General features: G+C 35.3%; 1 protein-coding gene across 1 annotated transcript in view; it reads right to left on the reverse strand.

Annotated features, from left to right (window-relative positions):
- Nucleotides 1–18,169, reverse strand: part of COG5 (component of oligomeric golgi complex 5) — a 488,722-nt gene that overhangs the window by 98,377 nt on the left and 372,176 nt on the right. The window contains exons 11-12 of the mRNA XM_058296542.1: nucleotides 13,440–13,521; nucleotides 271–475 (exon numbers count right to left, since the gene is read on the reverse strand). Of these exons, the coding sequence (XP_058152525.1) occupies nucleotides 271–475; nucleotides 13,440–13,521 (287 nt within the window). The remainder of the gene's footprint in view (nucleotides 1–270; nucleotides 476–13,439; nucleotides 13,522–18,169) is intronic.

Here is an 18,169-nt window from a genome sequence, read left to right on the forward strand (position 1 = left end):
ACTGCAGGTATATCATAACACCAATTAAAAGACAATAACCTCATATGCTCATCGCCTTTAAAACTGACTCTATCAGGAACCAGACACTTAAACTAAGGGTGATGCTTGACTTCTTCAGCTTAAGTGAGTTGCAAAGTCTTTTAAAGTATACAAATAAATAACAACCATGACAAAAATTTAGAGGATTAGCTTATTTCTAATTTCTAATAAAAATAAAAGACAAAATTCCTTAACATGCCAATAAAAATTCATCCAATTAAATAAACATACTCATAATCCAGTTTTTTTGGTATGGACATGTCTTGTGCACCATCTTCCATGTGCTGAAGATCAACAAAGAGTTCTGTAGTTCCACTTGCAGTAAAATTTCCTTGAATATTTTGACTGTATTGTTGGAGACGCTTCCATAAGTCATTATAAAGACGTAATAATTTTGGGTATTCTCCTTCAAATGCCTGTTTCAAAAACATAGAAGCTGCCAAGCAAAACAACAACATGGATTAGAAAAGCATATAATAAAGTCTAGTAAAAAATGTTTCTTTTGAATAAATATCAAGATGATGGCAAAAATAGTTCAGACTATAGGACAAATTGAAGATGTTACAATAAGGCCTTTAAAGATAATACTAGTAACAGTAATTTTCTTTTCTATAGTATTTGATGTATGGACCATATATTTTATTTTATTTTTTAAAGATTTATTTATTTATTTCTCTCCCCTTCCCTCCCCCCCAGTTGTCTGCTTTGTGTCCATTTGCTGTGTGTTCCTCCATGACCACTTTTGACTTATCAGTGGTACTGGGAATCTGTGTTTCTTTTTGTTGTATTATCTTGCTCCGTCAGCTCTCCGTGTGTGCAGCACCATTCTTGGGCAGGCTGCACTTTCTTTCATGCCCGAGCTCTCCTTACAGGGCGCACTCCTTTTGCGTTGGGCTCCCCTATCCCTATGTGGTAGGGTACTCCTTGTGCTCATCAGCACTGCACATGGGCCAGCTCCACACAGGTCAAGGAGGCCCAGGGTTTGAACCGCAGACCTCCCATGTGGTAGATGGACGCCCTATCCACTGGGCCAAGTCCACTTCCCTGGACCATATATTTCAGAACTTGATCTATGTTAAAAAAAGACAAATCTATACTCAAAAATATTTTAATTCCTTATTTCAATAACTAATAGAACAGCGGCGGACTTGGCCCAGTGGTTAGGGCATCCGTCCACTACATGGGAGGTCCACAGTTCAAACCTCTGGCTTCCTTGGCTCGTGTGGAGCTGGCCCATGCGCAGTGCTGATGCGTGCAAGGAGTGCCATGCCACACAGGGGTGTCTCCTGCGTAGGGGAGCCCCAGGTGCAAGGAGTGCGCCTTGAAGGAGAGCTGCTCAGCGCGAAAGAAAGTGCAGCCTGCCCAGGAATGGTGCCGCACACCGGAGAGCTGACACAAGATGATGCAACAAAACAAAAAGAAACACAGATTCACATGCTGCTGACAACAACAGAAGTGGACAAAGAAAGAAGATGCAGCAAATAGACACAGAGAACAGACAACTGGGGTGGGGGTGGGGGGAAGGGGAGAGAAATAAATAAATAAATCTTAAAAAAAAAAAAACTAATAGAACAAGTAGAAAATCAGAAAAATATAGAAGACCTGAACACTAATATCTAATTAAATTGATATTTATATAATAGTCAATCCCCAGAGAGTAAAATATACATCTTTTTGAGTGCACATGGAAAATTTACCAAGACAGACAATATTTGGAACCAAGAAAGAAATCTGAATCAATTAAAAGCTTTAAGCATACAAAGCATGTTTCCTAGTCAAAATGGATTTAGATTAGAAATCAGTAACAGAAAGTTAGCTGAAAATTTTCCAAATATTTGGAAACTCAAGAACATACTTTTAAATAATCTTAGGTAAAAAAATAATCAAAAGAAAAATTAGAAAGTATTTTGAACTGAATTAAAACGAAAGCACAACATATCAAAATTTGTCAGATGCCACTAAAGAAGAACTTGGGGAAATTTATAAAAATGTCTGCATTAGAAGAGAAGATAGATAAAAAATCAGTGACCTCAGCTTCTACTTTAAGAACAGAGAAAAAGAAAACAAATAAAACCCAAAGTAAACAAAAGAAAGAAAATAATAAAGATTTGAGCAGATTATCGATGACACAGAAAACAGTGAAAAAAAACCTGTTTCTTTGAAAAAAAATGAATAAAATTGATAAGTTTTCTAGCCAGACACATTAAGAAAACAGAGAGAAGAAACAAATTAGCCATATTGGGAATGAAAGAGGTAGTCTCATTACATATTCTGTGGAAATAAAAAGAAAATAAAAGATTCATGAACTTTATGTGAATAAATTTGACACATATACAAATTCCTTGAAAGAGACAAACTACCAAAGTTCTTTCAGGAAGAAAGATATTGTGAATAGCCCTGTAACTATTGAAGAAACTGAAAATTTTAGTTAAAATTTTAACCCACCCCCACCCCTCCGCCGTGTAAAAGAATTCAGTGGTGAATTCTTCCAAACAATTTAAGGAAGAAATAAAACCAATTCTAAGCAAGCTTGTCCATTAAATTGAAAAGAGGGAAAAATAATGCCCAACACATTCTATGAGGCCAGCACTACCCTAATACCAAAATTAAAGACTTTTCAGAAACAAAAGAAAAAAGAAAACATATACAGAACAATATCTCTAATGAATATAAATGCAAAAATTCTGAACAAAATTTTAGCAAATCTACCCCAACAATATATAAAAAGGATAACAGATCATGACCAAAGGAATTTATCAGAAGTGTTCAAGGTGGGTTTTAACATTTGAATATCAAATAACATAATTCATCATATTAACAAATAAAAACCATGTGATCATTTCAACAGATGCAGAAAAACTATTTGACAAAATCCGACATTCACTCCTGACAAAAACTCTCAGCAAACTAGGAATAGAAGGGAACATCCTCAACCAGATAAAAGGCATTTACAAAAATCCTACAGTTAAGATATTTGACAGTGAAAGATTTAATCCTTTCATCCTAAAATCAGAAACATGACAAGGATGTCTGTCATCACTACTTCTATTCAACATTGTCCTGGAGGTTCTAGCCAGGGAAATAAGCAAGTGAAAAAACATTAAGATTGGAAGGAAGGGAAGTGGACTTGGCCCAATGGATAGGGCGTCCGCCTACCACATGGGAGGCCCACGGTTCAAACCCCAGGCCTCCTTGACCCGTGGAGCTGGCCCATGCACAGTGCTGATGCGTGCAAGGAGTGCCCTGCCATGCAGGGGTGTCCCTGTGCAGGGGAGTCCCACACGCTAGGAGTGTGCCCCATAAAGAGAGCTACCCCAGCGCGAAAAAAAGTGCAGCCTGCCCAGGAATGGCGCCGCCCACACTTCCAGTGCCGCTGTCGACAACAGAAGCGGACAAAGAAACAAGACGCAGCAAATAGACACAGAGAACAGACAACCGGGGGAGGGGGAGAATTAAATAAATAAATAAATCTTTAAAAAAAAAAAAATCAAAAGAAAAAGATTGGAAGGACAGAGGAAATCTTGTTTATTCATAAATGACATGGCCATCTATGTAAATAATTTGATGGAAGCTCTAAAAAAGCTACTAGAATTAAGAGGTAAATTTAACAATGTTGTAAGATATAAGAGCAATACACAAAAGTTAACTATATTTCTATATACTGGCAATCAACAATCAGAAAGTGAAATTTAGAAAAATAATACAATTTATAATAAAATGCTTGGAGATAAATCTAACAAAAGATGTGAAAGATTCGTAAACTGATAACTGTGAAACAGTGCTGGGAGAAATTAAAGACCTAAAAATGGAGACGATATCACATTCACAGGTCAGAAAACTCAATATTATTAAGATATAAATTTTCCCCAAAATTAATCTATATATTAAGTGCAATCCCAATTAAAATCAATGCAGGCTTTTCTTTTTTTTTTTAAGAAATTGACAAAATGATTCTAAAATTCGTATGAAAATGCAAAGATCTAGAACTGCCAGAACAACTTTAATAAAGAAAAGTTGGAAAACTAATATTACCTGATTTCAAGACTTATAAAACTATAAACAATCAAAACAGTGGTAATGGTGTAAAGATACTGGAACAGAAAAGACTTGAAGAGAGAAAAGTATCACAAACTACGTACCTCCTTTCATCTTTATGTGTAATTTACTGCAAAGATTGGGATGTGTCTGAACATACAAATTTTGAAGCTACAGACGTTCTTATTACAATGAATTGAAGAAACAGAGGTGGGGAAAAAAATCAAGGACAGATATTTAACTGGAGGTTTTCCTCAGAACTAATACCATAAATTAGTGTTTTGCATTCTTAAAAGGACTTAATATTATCAGAAATTATTTATTAGTTTGGGTTGACTATCTTCCTTCTTTAGAATGTAAGTGAAATGAAAGCAGGGATTTTTTTTGACTTATTCCTTTCTTTGTCTGGAACAACACTAGGCACTGAATGATTGAATGGAAAAATGAACTAAAAAATGAATGAAGAGAGGTCTACGTCTGGAATTAAACGATCTTTGCAGACTCTAATAGTCTAGTTTTAGCTGCCTCCTTCCCTAGAAACTTGATATGATGCTATGGAAGACATACTTAATGTGTTTTGTCCCAGACCACAGCAACCATAGCTATCTGTTACTTTGTTCCACCTATCCATCTTCTTCTTAGTCTTGACTCGTTGGGCCTACATCTTGGCCTGTATGTATGCTTCTGCTCCGGCATTTCTCAGCCGAACGTTTGAATACCTTACCGTTAGGCCACTGGCTGAGGTCAGGCCAAGAGTGGGTAATGTTCTTTAAAACTCCCATCAACCTTCAGAAGGCCGAATACTAAGCAGTGTCCAATCTACTTAGAAAGATTTAATTCATTCAACAAGTATTTAATGGCCATTTACTACAAGCCAGGTACTATCATAAATACTGGATATATGGTAGTGAACAAAACAGACAAAGTTCCTACCCTCATGGAGCTTATACTCTAGTGAAGAAGAAAAACAAATCAATATGTAACAGAATGTCAGTCAATGCTAAACACTTTGAAGAAAAACAAAATAAGATTAGAGAACAGATAGTGATGTGGACAGGGAGAACCTATCTGAATGAAGTAAAGAATATGACCCATCTGGAAATCTGGGAAAAGTGATCTAGACAAACAAACAAACAAAAAAACAAATACAAAGGACTTGATGTAGATTATCCTGGTAGGGAATACTGCTCACATTACAAAATAACTTGCCATACTCTCTGGAAACCTTGGAGCCTGAGGGAGTCAGCCTCTGTAGATGGTTAGGTCACTTCTTTGTAAGCAGGTTGCTACATACTTTTAGCTCATTCTTCTTCCCAACTGCACCAGTTCCTAATAAACTGTCAGGCTGTCTGCCTAAATCACTCAGGACTATGAAAGTAAAGGAAGCCATTAAGGTACTGATTTTGGTATGTCTTTTTTTTTTTTTTTAATTTTTAATTCATTTTTTAAAAATTTTACATTAAAAAAATATGAGGTCCCATTCAACCCCACCGCCCCCACCCCACCACTCCCCCCACAGCAACACTCTCTCCCATCATCATGACAAATCCATTGCATTTGGTAAGTATATCTCTGGGCATCGTTGCACCTCATGGTCAATGGTCCACATCATAGCCCATACTCTCCCATGTTCCATCCAGTGGGCCATGGGAGGATCTACAATGTCCGGTAATTGTCCCTGAAGCGCCACCCAGGACAACTCCAAGTCCTGAAAACCCCTCCACATCTCATCTCTTCCTCCCATTTTGGTATGTCTTAAAAAATACTTTGTACTTCAAAACTGTATTAGTTACCTATTGCTATATAACAATCATGAACTCAGCTGCTTGTTTTAACATTTATAGGGGGAAGTGAGGATGAGAAGTTGAAAGAATTTTTTTCTGGCTACCTTTATTTTTGTGTGTGTGAGGTAGGGAGGGTGACCACCTTCATATCATAAGTGGCTTGATATGCTAAAAGGGGTGACATGAATCAAGTAAAAGGATTGTGATACAGAATGCATACCCAGTTGGTACTGGATTCCATAACTTTAAGTAGCTACTATTACAAATGATTTCTTCAGGTTTTGTCATTTTCACAACTGCATTTGAGTATAGGTTGAGCCTTAAAGGAAGATAAGTCTATTTATATCTACACATATAAATATATAGATACAGGTATATAATATTAGAATGGGATACTTGTCTGAATATCTGTCTATGGGCCCTAGGAAGATTTTTAGATTTTTACCAGATTTTCCATTCAAAACATAGCTTTTTAGTTTTTAATCAGAATATCTATTCAAAACTTGTATTTTAAACAGGATTCTCTAAGTTTTAAAATGGTCTGTTTTATATTTTATTTCTGCTCCAATTTGTTTTTTGAGTTTGAGTTTGTATTTATTTTATTTATTTAATATTTTCATTAGATAAATAGTTAAGTTTACAGAGCAATTATACATAAAATACAGGATTCCCATAAATAACCCTATTATTAACACCTTACATTGGTGTGGCATATTTATTACAAATGATGAAAGCACATATTTATAACTACTATTAACAACAGTCCATTTTATTCAAGTAATATATGAATAACCTAAGATTTCTGTTTTAACTATATTAAAATATATAATTCAGTGGTGTTATTTACAATGATACCATCAACATCCTTTCATTACCAAACTTTTCCATTGTACCAAAAAGAAACTCTGTACATCTTGAGTCTTAATTCCCTATTCCCTACTTCCACCCCATCACTTTGAAACCAGTATTTGAGGGAAGTGGATGTGGCTCAAGTGAAGGAGCTCCTGCCTACCATGTTGGAGTTCCTGGATTTCGTTCCCAGAGCCAACTGGAGAAGGCAAGCTGGCACAACAGGCAGGCATGGTGAGCTGATGAAGCAAGATGACGCAACACAGAGACACAAAGAGGAAAGAAATGAGACACAACAAACAAGGGAGCTGAAGTGACTCAAGTGATTGAGTGCCTCTCTCCCTCATGGGAGGTCCCAGGTTCAGTTCCTGGTGCTTCCTAAAGACAAGCAGACACAGAGAGCACAAAGTGAATGGACAGAGAGTAGACAGTGAGTGCAAACAATGGGGAGAGGGAGAATAAGTAAAATAAATCTTTAAAACAAACAAACATACACTACACTTGAGGAGTATGGACAAAAGGAAGAGAGAATGAATAGTAACTAAAGAGGTCCTCTCTAGTTTTGCTATTGGAGAGGAAGAAACACAGAACAGAAGGGGAAATCTGAGATAAAAAAGAGAAAGGTATGACTGCTCCCATCCAAATTGGTATTTGGTAGGGCACTTAGAAGAGTCTAACCTCAGTAATGGGAAATAATTAGCTTTAGACGAAACATTGTTCTAGTTTTGCTAGCAGATCTTTGTTTTTATTAGAGAAGTTGCAGGTTTACAGAAAAATCATACATTAATATAGAGTTCCCTTAGACCAACCCTATTAACACCTTTTGCTAGCAAATCTTAAAAGTAAGACCCAAAAGGGTCAAACTGTTTCTAAGTACCTTGACAGTATCTAAGAACAAGAATATTTACAAGACCAAACAAGGTAAAATTCACAATGTAAGATATCTTTATCTAGTCAAAAATTATCAGGCATGCAAAGAAGTAGGAAAAAATAATCCATGATAAGAAGAAAATTCAATCAACCAACACAAAACCAGAATTCACATAGATATTAGAATTAGTGGAAAAGGACATTAATCGCTTTCCATCCCAGTCCCATTCCCTTTAATATTTTTCTGGTTCATTGAGATGGAACCTAAATAATTTGTAATAAAAATGTGCTAAACCAATCTATAGTAAACAATATTGGGAGGTGCAACAGTCACGGGTTTGAAAAATTTTCGAGTATGCTAAAGGTTACTTTTGGTGTGTCTGAACTTTTCACACATGTGAAGAGAAGAAATATTCAAAATACAAATTGAATTTACCATTAATATGAAAACACAATACTGACTATAACATTCAAAAGATTTTTAGTTGATAGAGCACATTTTTTAGTTATCTTCAGTAGATACCTGGCAATAACCTTGAGCTTTCTCATTTGCTTTTATAGTCTAAAAACTATTTTAATGAACTTTGCAACTGTATTTACACATATAGGTAGATATACATCTTTGTATTTTGTTACTGATTTTATGCTAGTAAATATATTCATTTAAACATAATTGGGCTACAATGTGAAGAGTTAATATTAAAATAGAAAGAACTTCATACCGACAACTGTTTCATTCAAACTCATTACTTTCACACAGGGAAGAAGCAGCAATTGAAAAGCTGTATTTATATAACATTACATTGGAATCATTTCACCACTATATCCTAAAATAAGCTTATAAATTTTAAGTTTCATACAATAATATATCAGACTCTAAAACTGCTCATTTTGTTGGAAAACTGGCCAAAATGATTGAATCAAATGTATAGGTATATAGATGTTCAAGTCACTGTTCTTAATTCTGTTTATATTTGGAATAATAACTTGATTTGCGGAATATAACTGAAGTACTGCTTATAAAGAAAGTTATAGCACTAAACATTTTAGTAAAGATTTAAATCAATAACCTAACATTTACCTTAAGAAACAAGAAACAGTGCAAATCAAATCCAAATAAAAAAGAAAGGAAATTACAAAATGAGAAGAAACCATTGAAATTAAAAATAGAAAAACAGAGAAAATCATTAAAAGAAAATGCTGGTTTTGGGGGAGAACAATAAAATTAAGAAATTCTAGACATAGTAATCAGAAAAAAAGAGACAAAAAATAATATCAGGAATAACAGACAGACATTTCAAATCCTACAGATACTCAAAGGATAATTAGGATGCATTATAAACAACTTTATGCCAATAATTCAAAAAACTTCAATTGAAATGAAAAGTTCTTTGGAAAAAACATAGACTATCAAAGCTCAAGAAGAAATAAACTATATTGCCCCACATGTAGAAAAAAATTGGAATTTGTAATTAAAAATATTCATACAAAGAATTTACTGGCTCAGATGAGCTTCCTGGTAAATTCTCCCAAACATTTAAGAAATAAATAATACAAACTGCATGCAAACTCTTCTAGGAAACTGTGTAAGAGAATACTTCCCAGCTTATTCCCTGAGGTCAGAATTATCCTGATACCACACCCAGAAAAAGACATTACAATAAAACTACAGATCAACATCCCTCATATTATTATTCAAGCTCTCTGTTTCCTTATTTTATCCTCTGTCCAGATGTTCTAGCCAATACTGAGAGTGGTGTATGACATCATTATTGTACAGGAGTCTATTTCTCTCTTCAGTTTTGCCAGAGTGTGGCTCATGTATCTTGGGCCACCCAGTTAGGTGCATAAACATTAGAGTTATTTCTTCTTGGTGAATTGCCCCTTTAATTAATATATAATGACCTTTATCTCTCATAACAGTTTTGCATTTAAAATCTACTTTATCCAATATTAGCACTGCTACTTTAGATGTTTTTGATTACTATTTGCCTGGAATACCGTTTTCTAACCTTTCACTTTCAACCTGGCTGTGTCCTTACTTCTGAGGTAAGTCTCAGGTAGACAATATATAGATGGCTCTTATTTTTTTTTTTTAACCTTTCTATCAGTCTATGTCTTTCGATTGGAAAATTCAATCCATTAGTATTCAGTGTTATTTCTTTAAAGGCATTACTTACTTTATCTATTTTAGCCTTTGGCTTTCTGTTGTTTTAATATCTTATTAGTGCTTGTCTTTTTACCCCTTAAGTGACTCTTATGAATAATCTTCATTTCTACACTCTTCTCCAAGTCTCTTGCCCTTGTTTGTTCCTTTCAAACTGTAGCATTTCCTTTAGTATCTGTTGTAAATTGGGTCTTTTGGTAACAAATTTTCACAGTTTTTGTTTGTCTGTGAAAACTTTAAACTCCACCTCATTTTTGAAGGACAGTTTTGCCAGATACAGAATTCTTGGTTAGCAGTTATTCTCTTTCAGTACCTTAAATACACCTTACCACTCTTTCTCACCTCCATGATTTCTGATAAGAGATTGACAGTTGGTGATTTGGAGGGTCCCCTGTATGTGATACATTGCTTTACTCTTGCTGCATTCAGAATTCTTCTTTATCTCTGGTATTTGTCATTCTAAATAGTAGGTGTCTCAGAGTAGGTCTATTTGGATTTATTGTGTTTGGGGTGCATTGTCCTCCTTGGATATTAATGTTTATGTCTTTTATAAGCACTGGGACATTTTCAGTCATAATTTCCTCAAATATTCTTTCTGATCATTTTCCATTTAATTCTCCTTCTGGGACACCAATAATGGGTATGTTTGTGCATATTACGATATCATTCAATTATAGGAGACCCTGTTTCATTTTTCCATTCTTTCCTCTATCTGTTTTCCTGTCCTTCAAGTTCAGATCTTCTGTCCACAATTTCACTAATTCTGTTCTCAATCAATTCAAATATGCTGTTAAATGCATCTAATGTATTTTTAAACTCATCCATTGCATTGGCTACAGTAGTGGAAACAGCATCATACTGGCATAACGGTAGATAGATTGACCAATGGAACCAAATTAAGAACTCAGAAATAGATCCTCACATCTATGGTCAAGTGTTAAGCCCATCCAGTTGGGCTGGGAAAGTCTATTCAATAAACGGTGTTGGGAGAACTGGATTATCATATCCAAAAGAAAGAAAGAGGACCCTATCTCATACCTCATACAAAAATTATGTCAGAATGGATCAAAGACCGAAATACAAACACTAGAACCATAAAACTCCTAGAAGAAATCTAGGGAAACATCTTCAAGATCTTGTGGTAGATGGTAGTTTCTTAAACTTTACATTCAAAGCACGAGCAATGAAAGAAAAATAGATAAATGGGACATCGTCAAAATTAAACACTTTGTTTCTCAAAAGACTTTTCAAGAAAGTAATAACGCAGCCTACTCAATGGACGAAAATATCTGGAAACTATATATCTAGCAAGGGTTTGGTCTCCATGTTATATAAAAATATTATACAACTAAAAGATAAAAGACAAACTATCCAATTTAAAAATGGGCAAAAGACTTGAATAGACATTTTTCCAAAGAGGAAATACAAATGGCCAAAAAGTACACAAAAATATTTACCATCATTAGCCATTAGGGAAATGAAGATCAAAACTATAATGAGATACTATTTCATACCTTATGGAATAGTTATCATTATCAGCAAACAAAACAAAACAAAACAGAAAACTGTAAGTGCTGAAAAAGATATGGAGAAATAGGAACACTCTTTCCTGTTTGTAGCAATGTAGAATGGTGCAGCCTCTGTGGAAGACAGTTTGGCAGTACCTCAAGAAGCTGAATGTAGACCTGCCATATGATCTAACAATCCCATTACTAGAAATATATTCAGAAGAACTAAAAGAAAGGATGCAAAATGACATTTGCACACCAAACTTCATAGCAGCATTATTCACAATTGCTAAAATATGGAACCAGCTGAAGTGTCCATCAATTGAGGAATAGCAAAACAAAATATGGTATATACATACAATGGAATATTATTCAGCTGTAAGAAGAAATGAAATTGGATGCATATGACAACATGGATGAACCTTGCAGATATTATGTTAAGTGAAATAAGCCAGACACAAAAGAACAAATATATGGTCTCACTAATACAAACTAAATACAATGAGTAAACTCACAGAGGTAAACTTTAGAGAACAGGTTTCTAGGAAATAGATTATGTGTTCAGAATGGGAGCTGATGCTCAATATATGTAGAATTTTTAATAAGGTTTATTGTAAAAATGTGGAAATGAATAGAGTTGATGGTAATATAACTAATGCTGCTGATTTATAAATGAGATTGTGGCTGAAAGGGGTAGTATGCGGATATAAATGTCAACTGAAAGGAAACTAGAGAATAATCTAGGCTATGTATAACTGATCTTGGTGGTGTATGAAGATTATGGTTAAGAGTATACATATAAGAATGTTCTCTTACAAGGGAAAATTACAGCTAATGTGATTTATGAATGATAATTAACAATCATAATCTTTTTGTGTCAATGGCAAAGAAGATATTATATCAATTATAAAAGACAACTATAGGGAGGTATAAGGGGTTATGGGATTTGCCTTTTGGAGCAATGAAAACGTTCTAAAATTGACTGAGATGAGGACAGCACAACTCTGATGAAAATGAGAGCCACTAAGTATACACTTTGAATGGATTGTACAAAACATGGAGCTGTGTAACACAGGGAATCCAGTGGTAGAAGATTTCTTTGTCCACACATGAAGGAAGTCCTCCTTTGTGGTCACTGCCTTGCTGCTTACTTCTTTAGAAGTAGAAATAAAGAGGTAGGCCCTGTGGTAGGTATTCAATGCAAAAAATATAGCAGGTACTTTTAGTAAACGCTTGTGAATCAACATGTAGCTACACACAAATGCTTAAAAGTCTTTTAAAAAGCCTAAGTACATTCAATATTCTTATATTCAATAATTAGACAGTCATACTCCTATTTGCTGGTTTGTATATTCCTTATTTAGAACTATCCTGGTTGCATCATTTCATGAAAAAAAACAAAATCAGATAAAACTTTTATGGATATTTGGATAAGCAACTTCTAATCCATAGAGCAAATATTTCATGTGTTCATTTACCAAATCTTCATTTATATCAATATGGAAAAAGGCTACAAAGTCTATGTATTTTAATTTTTATTATGGATTTTAAAAAATTCTAGAAATATTAAATTCTTCAACACCAACTGCTTTACACCACATATAGGAAAAATTAAGGCAGAGTTCTTCTGTAGTTGAATTAAGAAAGATTAACTTATTCTGCTGGTTACTTTTAATCTAAATTCTAATTATAAAAAATGTAAATAATTGGTTTACTTCTTACAAAACTGATTGTATATCTAAGACATTCTAGATTAAACATATCAAAGAACTGAAACTAGCCTGGACTTTAAAAATAACAATAATATATGCTTTGTAAACCAACAGAGCAAAGATTCTTATCATCAAATTAAAAAAAAAAAGATTTATTTATTTATTCCCCCACCCCTCGTTATTTGCGCTCACTGTCTGCTCTCTGTGTCCATTCACTGTATGCTCATCTTCTCTTTAGGAGGCACCAGGAACCGAACTTGGGACCAGCCATGTGGAAGAGAGGCACCCAACTGCTCAGGGCACCTCAGCTCCCTGCTTTGTTGTGTCTCTCATTGTCTTTCCTCTTTGTGTCTCCTTGTTGCATCATCTTGTTGCATCATCTCGCTGTGCTTGTCCATCAGGCCAGCTTCCCATCAAATTTTAAAAGTAACTGAAAAACTTTGAAATGAAATTGCAAAATAAATAGTATACTTACAATTTGTTGCCATCTGAAATTGAGAAGAAAGGGCCTGAGTAACTGAATTCCAAAATGTATATAAAATTTCAGATTGTCCTTCCTATAAACAAAAAAAAAAAAAAAAGGAAGAGAATTTATTTACTTATTTGAAAGAAATTATAAAAGATAAGATATAACAACGTTGAATATTTATTTAAAAATTACTCAAATGAAAATTTCCATGTCAAACAATGGAATTGATGAAGTTCCTAAATGTAAATACAAAGACTCATGTCCAAGTAATCAGCTATCATTCTGCCCTGCCATTTACCAGCCGATTCTGGATAAGTTGCTTAATTATTCTATCTTGGTCCTTTATCTATAAAATGAAGATAACAGTACCTATTTGGTAGGATAATTATGAGGATGAAACAAGTTAATAAAGGTGAAGTCTTGGAAAGCACCTGACATAATAAATCTTCAGCAAATGTCAGCTATTACTATTACAGCTATTGAATATCCTTTTATAAATATTACATCACTGTCCTTTGATATACCAAAAGCAGTCTGTGTGAACAAGACAAAAGGATGGACAAAACATGTTTAGACCAAGGATGACCAGTAGGAGCTAATATACCATTACAAAAGAAAGCTGCCTGAAGCCTAGATGCAGTTTGAAAAAAATCACAATGAAGGAGTGGATGTGGCTAAGGTGAATGAGTGTTTGCCTCCTACATAGAAGGTCTTGAGGTTCAATTGTTGGTGCCTTCTGAAAAAAAACAACAATAAAAAACCAAACAGGGAAGTGGATATAGCTAAAACAATGGGGCTCCCATCTTTTATATGGGATGTTGAGGGTTCAATCTTGGGGCCTCCTGGCAAGCTGGCTTGTGCAGGAGGGCTGGCCGGAGTGGAAAGCTGGTGCAGTAAGATGACACAACAAAAAGAGACAAAGAGGAGAGACAATAAGAGATGCAGCAGACCAGGGAGCTGAGGTGGCACAAGAGATTGAGCACCTCTCTTCTACTATGGATGATCCCAGGATAGGTTCCTGGTGCCGCCTAAAGAGAAGACAAGCAGGAGCAGAAGAACAAACAGCGAATGGACACAGAAAGCAGTCAACGAGGCAGGGGAGGGGGTAATAAATAAATAAACCTTAATAAAAAAACCAAAAAAAACCACAACATGCAAAACATATGAAAAAACCAACTCAGGGAAGGTGATGTGGCTCAGTGCTTAAGCACCGGCTTTCCACATATGAGGTCCCAGGTTTAATCCCTAGCCCCTGGTACCAAAGCAACAACAACAACAATAACAACAACTAAATACACAACTAAACAGACATTGTTACTGTTCTACTTATCATGGTCCTTTCATTCAAGCTGTTTATATATCTTAGAAAATAATCACCGAAAAAAAAAAAGACAAAGATTAAATTATCATTTGTTAAGAAAGGATAAAGTACTTTAATACTGTTAAAATAGAATTACACACCTAGGAATTTTACTAAATACCTTTAAGGTAATTCTACATGTGTACAATATGAAGCTGCCAATATTCTACTATTTTTGAAAAAAAATGCCAGTTTCACATGGTTCAACCTAATAGCAGGTATGAAATATGCCTTAAACAAGATTACTGTTAAAAAAAAAAAGAATACTTTGGCTTAATTAGTAGAAATCGTCTATTCAGGATGATGAAAAAGTTTTGGTAAGGGATGGTAAGAACACTGAATATAATTAACGCTGCTGAACTGTATATATTTGAAAGTGGTTAAAATGGGAAATTTTAGGTTGTATATATGTAAAGAGAATAAAAATTTCAAAAAAACATAGAACTGTACAACACAGTGAACTTTGACGTAAACTATGGACTACAGTTTATAGAATAATTGTAAAACATTGTTCCATCAATTAAAACTGAAGTACCACAACTAATGCAGTGTTAATAACAGGGAAAACTATATGTGTGGGTGGTGTTGGGGAGAAAGCACACTGTACTTTCTGCATTATTTTTATATAAAAACAATTCTTTAATAAAAATGCATAAACATAAAAAAATTAGGAAATTTGTTAGTTCGATTTGATAAGTGTTGTAGTAAACGGAATTCTAGCTCTGGGTATTTAAAATGACCAAAATGACAAAAGAAAAATACTGCTTTTGGGGAGTTCTGGGAAGGTGGCATCAGAGGAGGCAGGCAGGGCTCAATTCTCTCACAAAAACAATGGAGAAAGGGCCAAAAGTTGTCTGAGGGACCTGCTTTGGGGGCCAGCAGACCATGACAGTGCTGTACAACTCCCAGGAGGGAAAGGGACAGAGAGAAAAAGAACCAGAAAAAAACAAGTGTGAGTTACTAAACCCCCACGGTGGCCAGGAGGGGCTTGCATTCCCCACCTGCGAGGCTTTAAGCCTGGATAAAACCGCTGGCTCACTGCAGCTGAATGAGATGGTAACAGACATCCTTTTTCCCGTCAGCTGTTAGAAGGGAAGAGAGACGGTGAGTAGGAGGGCTTATCTTCAGTGAATTCAGCCTGCAGAGCCTGTTTGAATCTTGGCTCTGGCCAGACCAGAAACACTGGAAAGTGGAGGTTGAAAGAAACACTTTAGTGGAAAGAGTCACTGAACATCATTATCTTATGGCTGTCAAAGAAATTGCAAGGAAAAAACTGCTTTTAGGCCTCTCTTTAGTCCCACTCCTGGGAGATAATCTGTGTTCCATTAGTGAGTCCTTGGCCAAATTTTGATAACTTAAGCAGGGAAATTTTAAAGAGTTAGAATATGTTGAACCAAAAACCATAGAGAGCAGTTTTTAAAAAAAGCATTATGCAAGGGAGAAACTGACCATCAAAATAAATTCACCACCATATTCAGGTGCCTAGACATCCGCAAAAAATTACAAACCATACTAGGAAACAGGAAGACATGGCCCAGTCAAAGGAACAAACCAAATATCCTGTTGAGATACAGAATTTAAGACAACTAGTCAATGATAATCACACAAATCTACTAAATCAATTTAAAGAATTGAAGGAAAATATGACTAAAGAGATGAAGGATATTAAGAAGACAATGAGTAAGTAGAAGAACAATGTCAAAGCCTGCAAAGAAAAGCAAAAACAGCTTATGTGAATGAAAAACATGATGAATGAGATTAAAAATACAGTAGACGCATATAACAGCAGAGTTGAACTGCTCAAAGACAGAATTAGTGATTTCAAGGACAAAACATTTAAACTGGAAAAGACAGGAGAACAGAAAGAGAATGGAAAAAAAGGAACAGGTCTCAGGGAATTGAATTTGAACAGTAACAAATAAGAGCTAGAGTAGTGGTATTAATATTGGATAAAACAGATTTAAAATGCAAAACTGTTACAAGTGATGAAGAAAGGTCATTATATATTAATAAAAGGGGCAATTTACCAATAAGAAATAACTATACTAAATATTTACACACCTAAGCAGGGTATCCCAAGATAAATAAGGCACACATTAGCAAAACTGAGGTAAGAAACAGATGTCTCTATGATAATATTTGGAGGGAAGTGGATGTGGATTGGGCAAGTGGGCTCCCACCTGCCACATGGGAGATTGCTGGTTCGGATCCCAGTGTCTCCTAAAGAAGACAGTTAGTTGGTGTGACAGGCAGGCATGGCAAGCTGACACAACAAGAGACACAAGAAGGAAAAAAACATAATGAGAGATACAACAAAGTAGGGAACAGAGGTTCCCGTGCCTCCAAAAGAAGACAGCAAACCGACATGACAGGCAGGTGCGAAGAGATGATGCAGCAAGATGAAGCGAGACGCTGGGCAGAAAAACATGATGAGAGACACAACAAAGCAGAGAGTGGCGATGGCTCAAGTGATTAGGCACCTCCCTCCCACATCAGACATCCTGGGTTCGGCTCTTGGTGCCTCCTAAAAAAACAAGGAAGACAAACAAACATATCAAGCGAAAAACAACAAGGGGTTGGGGAGAAATTTTTAAAAAATAATAATAATATTTGGAGACTTCAATACACCACTCCAGCACTGGATAGGACACTTGGTCAGAGGATAAAGAAAGAAACAGAGAACCTGAATAATAAGATAAATGAACTAGACCTAACAGACATTTATAAAGCATTACACTGCAAAATAGCTTATATTTATATTCTTTTCAAGCACTCACAGATTCTTCCCCAGGATAGACCATACATTGGGTCACAAGACAGGTCTCAAATTTTAAAAGTTTGAAATTATACAAAATACTTTTTCTGATCATAACAGAATGAAGCTGGAAATAAATAAAGGACAGAAAAAGGGAAAATTCATAAATATATGGAGATTAAGCAACACATTCTTAAATAATCAGTGGGTCAAAGAAGAAATTTCAATAGAATTCAGTATATATCTTGAGAGGAAAGAAAATAAGAACACAACATATCAAAACTTATAGGACAGGAAGACTTCCAGGAAGATGGTAGAAGAGAAAGATTCGAGACTTTCTCCTCTTCTAGAAAAATAGTAAGAAGGAATGAAGAAATGGCCTGGAAAACATGTTCTAGGGTTTTGGATACCAGAGAAAGGCTAGACACTAAGAAAAGAGTGGCAAAGGAAAAGAATCTCAATGGCAAAATTGTGAGTTAAAGCTGCAAGTGCAGCTGCCAGCACTGTCCCTGACCCCAAATTTGAATTCGTAGGCCTCAGGCCAGCAGCTATAGACGAAGGGGCTACAGGGATCCACCTCCCCGGGAACTGGGAAAGAGAGAGAAAGGCAGCTTAGGGCTG

Source organism: Dasypus novemcinctus, chromosome 5, assembly GCF_030445035.2.
Source record: "Dasypus novemcinctus isolate mDasNov1 chromosome 5, mDasNov1.1.hap2, whole genome shotgun sequence".
Taxonomy (NCBI): Eukaryota; Metazoa; Chordata; class Mammalia; order Cingulata; family Dasypodidae; genus Dasypus; species Dasypus novemcinctus.